This window comes from Apaloderma vittatum, unplaced genomic scaffold, assembly GCF_000703405.1.
Source record: "Apaloderma vittatum isolate BGI_N311 unplaced genomic scaffold, ASM70340v1 scaffold12907, whole genome shotgun sequence".
NCBI lineage: Eukaryota > Metazoa > Chordata > Aves > Trogoniformes > Trogonidae > Apaloderma > Apaloderma vittatum.
The window spans coordinates 12,494-20,757 of record NW_009725786.1 but is presented as its reverse complement, the minus strand read 5'-3'; the positions used below and the strand labels follow the sequence as shown (position 1 = coordinate 20,757).

Below are 8,264 nucleotides of genomic sequence, written 5' to 3'. Positions count from 1 at the left end.
ACCGCCCGCTGTGGGCATGATGGCTCCCATTTCGTAACAGGAACCGTTCGTCGTTTTGCACCTATGAAGGGCTTGTCGTGAATGGCCTGGGAGGTTGCCACCTGTCACACACTGAGTGGGGGGAGTTCCCCGCAGGGGGGGGCAGGGGAGAGGAGAGAGGAGAGGAGAGAGGAGAGGAGAGGAGAGGAGAGGAGAGGAGAGGAGAGGAGAGGAGAGGGGGATGGTTTTAGGAAATCACTTCAGTCATATCCTGAGGCCATATGCTTAGCTAAGCACTTATCTCAAAACAGCAAAGTAAGATGCTGTTCCCCATTTTATGGAGGAGAGGTGAGGAGAGGAGAGGAGGAGCCGCAGCCGCTGTTGGGCTGAGGCTGCGGAACGCAAGTACCGACAGTGAGGTCCTGGGCTCCTGGATCTGCAGGACATGCTGCGGCACAGCTGCTCTTCTGGCCTCTTTGACAACGTCCTTTTGGTTTGTGTGGCTGGCATGGGAGCGACATTTTCTTGCACAGATATTTACATTCCCTCTTTTACCCCTGTTTAGCGCTTGTGGCCTTCATAAATCACAACAAGGGAATAAGTTCACATCCTTCTTTCCCAAAGTTTCTTTTGCTGCTGTGGGCGATGGCCAGCAACGTACCTGCGATTGCGGCTCCTGGCTGCAAATTTTCATTTTCCCTCCTTTGCTTACGGCGAAAAGAGCAGAGACAGGAGCAGCTCTTTGCCCATCTGCAGGGTGCTCTCTTTCCTAGTCACAAGTTGCGCGCCAGGCTCAGCCTTAGGAAGCAGAAAGCTGCAGCTTGTGGCAAAGCTTGTTGATCCCCCTGCATTTCCAAAACATGGACCCACCATGTCTTAACCCCTTATGTTTGCTTTCACTGCATTGATGTGTGCTTGGCAGCAGTGACTTGCTTACCTCCTGTGACATGTCAGTTCACTAGAAACTGTCTTAGGAAGTCTGAAGAAAAGTGACTCTTCACTTTAATTTTTTAAACTTCAAGTTAAAAATCACCTTTTTCCCCCCTCTCAATTTGGCTGTATTGCAAGCAACTCCTGTCTCATTCTGTTCTCATGGAGTTCACACTGGTACTTTTCTTTAGTCTTTTTTTCTCTTTCTCAAGCACTCCTATATCTATTAGCAGTAATATAGATGCTACTCTGCAATATTTTAGATCCCAGTGACTTATCTAAGAGGAAATAGAGGCCCCTAAGTGGGCATGAAGGGCTGAGCAACCTGGCTCATTTATATTCCTTTGGTCAGATGCAGTCTCATATTTTTTGTTCTCTTTTTGTCCCTCTTGGCTAACAAGTGGGCTGCCTGCCCTATCTATGCTCAAGGTCTTTCAAAGGTCACTTTTCCCCTTCACTTATGAAAGAGCTCTTGCAGCACTGGGAACTGGAGGTTATTGTTTGTGTGCCAACAGCCTCTTTTCCAGGATTGTTGAACTGTGGATCGGACAACAAATCTCCCTACAGAGGGAAAACAGCTCTCAGCTGCAGCAAGGAGTTCTTGTTATTTTGGAGTTCTGCTTATGAAATGCCAGTATGATGAAATTTGATGCTCCCTTGGCTTTTGGCTCTACAGTGGAATCTTTTTGACCTAAACACTAGTCTATTCAAAAAATAACATTTAATAGCCTCATTTGTGAAGCTATTCAAGAACTAAAATGCTGCTTGAAAAGCATGGTGTGTTTTGATCAACTGAAAAGTCTACAGAGTTTTGCTTAGCAACAGGGTTTATTAATAATAGAAAGAAATGCAACCAGTTGAAGGATAAGTAGTGCAACACTCTGAATCTTTGTGTTTTAATCTGGGTTATTACAAAAGAAACTGATACTTGCTTTGAAGTTTCTACTGATTCTGGAACACATACTTACCCTGGATCACTACAGCTAGAAAGAAAAGTGAGAGGCTTTGAGAATACATTCCTCGACTTTACCTAATCACAGAATGATTTGGGTTGGCAGGAACCCTAAAGACCATCTAGTTCCAGCCTCCCCGCCATGGGCAGGGACACCTTCCACTAGAGCAGGTTGCTCAAAACCCCATCCACCTTGGTTTTGCCAGGGAGGAGGCAGACACAACTTCTTTGAGCAACCTCTTCCAGTGCCTCACCACCCAAACAGAAAAGAATTTCTTCCTTATATCTAATCTAGATCTACCCCCTTTCAGTTTAAAGCCATTACCCCTTGTCCTATTGCTACAGCTCCCTGACGAAGAGTCCCTCTCCTTCTTTCTTGTAGCCCCCTTTAAATACTGGAAGGCTGCTATAAGGTCTCCCTGAAGCCTTCTCTTCTCCAGGCTGAACAACCTCAACTCTCTCAGCCTGTCCTCACAGGGGAGGTGCTCCAGCCCCGTGATCATCTTCACAACCCCTGAATATCTTTGTGATCCTCCTCTGGACTCACTCAAGCAGGTACATGTCCTTCTTATGTTGGGGGCCCCAGAGCAGAACATAGTACTGCAGGTGAGAACTCACAAGAGCAGAGCAGAGGGGCAAGTCACCTCCCTCGACCTACTGGCCACCATTCTCTTGATACAGCCCAGGATGTGATTTGCCATACGGACTGCGAGCACACGTTGGTGGCTGATGTTCAGTTTTTCATCTACCAACACCCCCAAGTCCTTCTCCACAGGGCTGCTCTCAATCTACTCATCACCCAGCCTGTATTTGTGCTTGGGATTGCCTAACCCAGGGGCAGGACCTTGCACTTGGCCTTGTTGAACTTCATGAGGTTTGAACAGGCCCACCTCTCCAGCCTGTCCAGATCCCTCCAGCACATCAATGACACTGCACAACTTGGTGATGTTGTTGGCAAGCTTGCTGAGGATGCACTCAATCCCATTGTCCATGTCACCGACAAAGAAGTTAAATAGCACCAGTCCCAACACTGACCCCTGAGAAACACCAGTCATCACTGGTCTTCACTCAGACGTTGAGCCATTCACCACAAAGCTTTGAGTGTGACCATCCAGCCAGTTATTGACTAAGTGATCCATCTGTCACATCCATGTCTCTCCAATTTAGAGACAAGGCTGGACAGTGTCAAATGCTTTGCACAAGTCCAGGGAGATGACATCGGTTGCTCTTGGCCATACAAGTATGCACAGAATTAACATTTAAATACTGTTGCCATTCTTTGATATAAGGACTGTGAGATTTCAAAAATCTATCTGCTGTCTTTTGTCCCCTTTGATCCAAACTTGGCTTTCAGTGGTGACTGAGTAACTTGAGTGCTAAAACTTGTATTTTTTAAAAGTTTTAAGGATTTCCTTAGTGGAGACTATTTTTTTCTGTTATTTCCTACTTAGCATCTTGATGCTTACTTCTCGTGAGTTTCAGGGGAATTAAAAGACTATGAAATGCTGTCACTTGACTGTGCAGCAGTAAAACCAAATCATTTAAACTGAAACTTTGCCAAAATGTTTTGTCAAAAATTAAATTAAATTTTGTCATGTGAGTGGCCTGGGAACCATTATTCCAACTGCCATCAGATTTTTGTATCATTATTAACTTATTGTCTTTTATAACTGTTTTAGGTAACAGGAAGTTTGAAGTCATGGCTGGAAAAGTGAAACTTTACTACTTCAATGGAAGAGGCAAGATGGAGCCAATTCGTTGGCTGTTGGCTGCAGCTGGAGTTGAGGTTCGGTTTAGATTTTATATTATTTTTTTTTTTACTTTAAGCTGCGCATTGGTAAGCTTGTCTTTGGGGCAGTTGCTAACCTAAAGAAGAAGAGGCATCCTGGAATGAACACTGGCTGTTCTAGATAGACATAGATGAGCATTGGCCGTTCTAGATAATGAAACACTCTTACTTCATGTGCACGAAAGTACAGCTTCAAGTTAACGTGTCTTCTGAGCAGTGACACTGTAAACCAGTTCCTTAATGTGTAATACTTAATTAAGCATTCAGTTACTGACTGGGAGCAGTTGAGCTGAGTGACAGATGTGTTCCTGGTGTAACAACTATTAGTTGTGCCAAGTAAACCAGCAACGAATTTGCCTTCTCTGGTTTTCAGTTGGTTGCTCACTGTGGTGGTTTGGCCCTGGCCAGAGGCCAGGAGCTCACCAAAGCCGCTCTACCACTCCCCTTTTAGATGGACAGGGGAGAGGGAAGATGTAAAAAGAGGCCCGTGGGTTAAGATAAAAAAGCAGTTTAATAAAGCAATAGTAAATACCGCGCACGGAAGCAAAGCAAAACAAAGATTATTCTCTACTTCCCATCAGCAGGCGATGTCCAGCCGCTTTTGTAGGAAGCAGGGCTCCAGTATGCGTAGCGGTTGCTCCGGAGGACAAACACAAAACAGCAAATGCCCCCCCACTTCCCTCTTTCTTCTCCCTTTTATGTCTGAGCTGACGTCCTATGGTATGGAATACCCCTTTGGTCAGTTTGGGTCAGCTGGCCTGGCTGTATCCCCTCCCAAGATGTTGCCCACCCCCAGTCTACTGTTGGGGGAACGTTGGAAAAAACCCCAAAACCACAGCCTTGGTGCTGTGTGAGCACTGCTCAGCAGTAGCCAAAACACTGGGGTGCTGTCAACACCCTTCTAGCTACCACTCCAAGGAGAAAAACAAAAACAACCAGCACTGAGAGAGCTGCTATGGGAAGATTGACTCCACCTCAGCCTGACCCAATACACTCACCCACAGGTTTTTGTTTTATTCTTTACTCCACCGGCTGTGTCCTCCACAATAAGCTATAGCACAAAATATATTTTATCATACTTGCATCATTTAGATGAGGCTTAACAGGGTGAAGTGAGCAAACTGATGCACATATGTAGGCAAATTAGAAATCTCATAACAAGAAGAAAGATACTTGGGTACACCAGAGAAGCAAGACACCTCTTGCTTCTTACTCATTTTCTTACTCATTCACTGTCTATCTTGGTGATGGATTGGTAAATCGGTTTGAGGACAGAAAGGATTAGTAGTTGCACCATCTTTCTTCTTCTATTTAGTAGGCTGTTACACTTCATACTGTTATGCCCGTTACACTTTGTACAGTTATACCCGTACTGAGGTGAGGAATAGGAGTTTTTTAAAAAAAATACCATTCTTTATTTGAAGGCCTAACAGAAGACACAACTGGCTGCTTCCCCACATCATTTGCTTCTATGTTTTAGTTTTCTTCCTTCCCTCCTTCCCTTCTCCCTTCCCCTCTCCCTTCCTTTCTCCCTTCCCTTCTCCTTTTCCCTTCCCTGTCCCTTCCCCAGCAGAAACATGGCTTCTGAATTTTAGACTCTGTGATTACTCTTAGGGTGCTGAACGTGGGGACTGTGTTAGTCTACTCAGCTGCTGGGGTTTCCCTAGTAGAGCAGTTCTTAACTTTTGACATAAGTTGCACAGATGTTCTGAGAGAGATTGATGGAGGAAGGATCCATGGGAGTCTGTAAGCAAGCATCTACTGATTTGTAAGCTCAATACTTGTAGACATCTAACTTCCATGGCTTAATCTTGAACTGAATTTCTCTATGTAGCACTGATTGGACCAGCCATCCTCAACCATACTGAATATAACTCTGTCATTCTAATTACAGGGAATTCTGTATCTTTTTGTTTCTTATCTAATGAATAATTCATCTTCAGGTGTCCAAAACATGTCTCTGTACTAAACTGTGTGCTGGGCATACAGTTTACTTTTGCATTATTTTGGAAAAGCTTTGTTTTAACTTTCTAGGAATTTGTTCCTGTGTAGTTCCCAAATCAAAATATCCCACAGCAGAGCTTTTTTCTGTGTCTCAGAAGGCATTTTAAGGACAGCCTAGTCTGTATTGTTGACTGTCACACATTAAATTGCCAAACAAACCATCTCTTCTCTGTTTTTTATGCCTGTATTTCTTCTAGGGTTGCCTTTAGCTGTATTTGTCAAACATGACAGTCTGAGAGGTTTTGCCAGTGCTTCTGCCTTTGGCATTTTCTCCCTTAGAGTCACATCTGGAATGGAAGGAACCACAATGTATATTCTTTTATGATACTTAAAAAGTTTATCCGATGTAGAAATGTGAAAAGATGCTACTTTCCTCTTCTTTCTCATTCTCTTTTCTCAGTTTGAAGAAGAGTTTTTGGAAACCCGAGAGCAGTATGAGAAGCTTCTGCAAGGTGAGCCTACATAAAACCATCAAGAAAAGCATGACCAGACTTTACTTAGTCTCAGAGAAGACATGTGAAGAGAAGACTTTGAAGGCTGAGAGAGGGGAGTAAAACTGAGAGCTATGAAGAGCTGCAGAGGCTGATTTTTTTTTTTCTATATGTGTTCAGATGCAATTGAAAACTGAGCGTCTTTCCAGCCTGAAATGTTTCCCAGCCTCTGGGTTGTTCTATTCTTCATTTGTTTATGTGTCTTACCTCATCCCACAGACTTACTTTGTGCTTCAGTAACTTCAAAAAACATATTCTAAAGCTTCATTGAATGTTCTCATTTAGCTTAAGATACTAGTAATAAAAGAGAAATTTGGGAATCTGACATTTGCTTCAACTATGTTTTAAATGATGGAACAGAATTTTTTAAATGTATTTAGAATTAGACACTTTTACTTAGTTGATATGTTTAGTGTGATTGTCTTCACTGCATTTCACTTTCAGCATGAAAGCTGCTGTACACTGTCCTGACTGAAACTTCTGTGATTTATTTTTTTTTAAAGCAAGGGAGTTTATGCCCAACAGTTGTGTTCTGCAGTTTAATTTTTCTGCACCACTGTAATTTATTGTTTGCATTGAAGAACTCCAGTTTAATATAATGACTGCTCATGGCAAGCTCGAATCTTCTGAAGACAGCAAGAAACCTGACGTGGAGTTACTAGATCCAGTAGAATAACATGTGGCTTTCCCTTTAGGTGGATCCCTGATGTTCCAGCAAGTGCCCATGGTGGAGATCGATGGGATGAAGATGGTGCAGACCAGAGCCATCCTCAGCTACATAGCAGCAAAGTACAACCTCTACGGGAAAGACCTGAAGGAGAGAGCCCTGTACTGTAACATTAGTACTCTTTTTACATTAATTTTTATTATTATTTATATTTATTTTAGTAGCTCAGATAGAATTAATTGCATGCTTGCACACCCAGAGATTCACCTGTGTGCCACAGCTTGCAGTGAGCCTGACAGCCTGCTGTTAGATGCACGCCAAACTGATTTGTTTTAATTTGATAATTCTTACATAAAATATTTGAGGCAGAGTTTTGTTATGCTTTAGTACAGCTTGACACAGATATTCTAGAGGTGACTGGCGTGTAAATGTTGAATGGCTTTTGTAAACTGAAAACTTTTCTGGAAGCAATGGTTAGATTTTTAACTTTTGCTTGCAAATTCTTCAGTACAATTCCATGTGAAATAGAAGACAGCAGGGAAAATACGTCCCCTCCCTGGAGGTGTTCAAGGCCAGGTTGGACTGGGCCTTGATTAGCCTGATCTAGTTGAGAGGTGTCCCTGCCCATGACAGGGAGGTTGGGCTCGATGATCTCTAAGGTCCCTTCCAACCTAGGCCATCCTATGATTCTATTAAAATAAGATCTATCATTGATGTTATGAGATTGCATGATGTTCCCCACACAGCATTGTAAAAAGTGCATGGGTTAGGTCTTTCAGAGTTGGGGAAAGAACAGCTAAAAGCTGTTGAAAGATTTCTGTTTTCATGTGCAATTAAATCCAGATCTCAATGTTGTGTCTGTGTGAAGGAGAAAAAAATGTGGTGGAGCTATCTGCCCATAGCAGGGGGGTTGTCGCTGCCCACGGCAGAGGGGTTGAAACTAGATGATCTTCAAGGTCCGTTCCAACCTTAACCTTCCAGAGAGCTTGTGGAGTCTTCCTTCTCTGGAGACTTTCAAAACCCACCTGGATGTGTTCCTGTTTGTCTGCCCTAGGGGATCCTGCACTGGCAGGGGAATTGGACTAGATGATCTCTAGCAGTCCCTTCCAACCCCGAACATTCTGTGATTCTGTGATTCTGTAATTCTATGAATATGTAGCCTTTAAATGTCCAGTTCCTGTTGTTTTTCAAAAAAAGGAGAAGTAAACCTCAACTAGCTTTAATAGATACTTTAAAATAAACTGCCATTAAACAGTGCAAATGGTTGGAAGAACTGGCTGAAGCAGATTCAGGAAAGTAACAAAAAAAAAGAATATTCAAACAGAGACTGTGCCATAGCTTATCAGCTTCTTTGTGTTGTTAATAGGCCATCATTTCCTGTAGCTTGCATTCCTTGTATACCTCTTCCTTCAAACAGAATTCTCTTCCATCGAGTTTTAGATTTAGCCTGGA

The 8,264-nt window shown here is 43.1% G+C and overlaps 1 protein-coding gene across 1 annotated transcript in view; it reads left to right on the top strand.

Annotated features, from left to right (window-relative positions):
* Positions 1–3,545: 3,545 nt before the first annotated feature.
* Positions 3,546–8,264, top strand: part of LOC104276643 (glutathione S-transferase 3) — an 8,040-nt gene continuing 3,321 nt past the window's right edge. Inside the window, exons 1-3 of the mRNA XM_009873045.1 lie at positions 3,546–3,647; positions 6,055–6,106; positions 6,841–6,973. Coding sequence (XP_009871347.1) covers positions 3,561–3,647; positions 6,055–6,106; positions 6,841–6,973 — 272 coding nt within the window. The 5' untranslated portion in view covers positions 3,546–3,560. The remainder of the gene's footprint in view (positions 3,648–6,054; positions 6,107–6,840; positions 6,974–8,264) is intronic.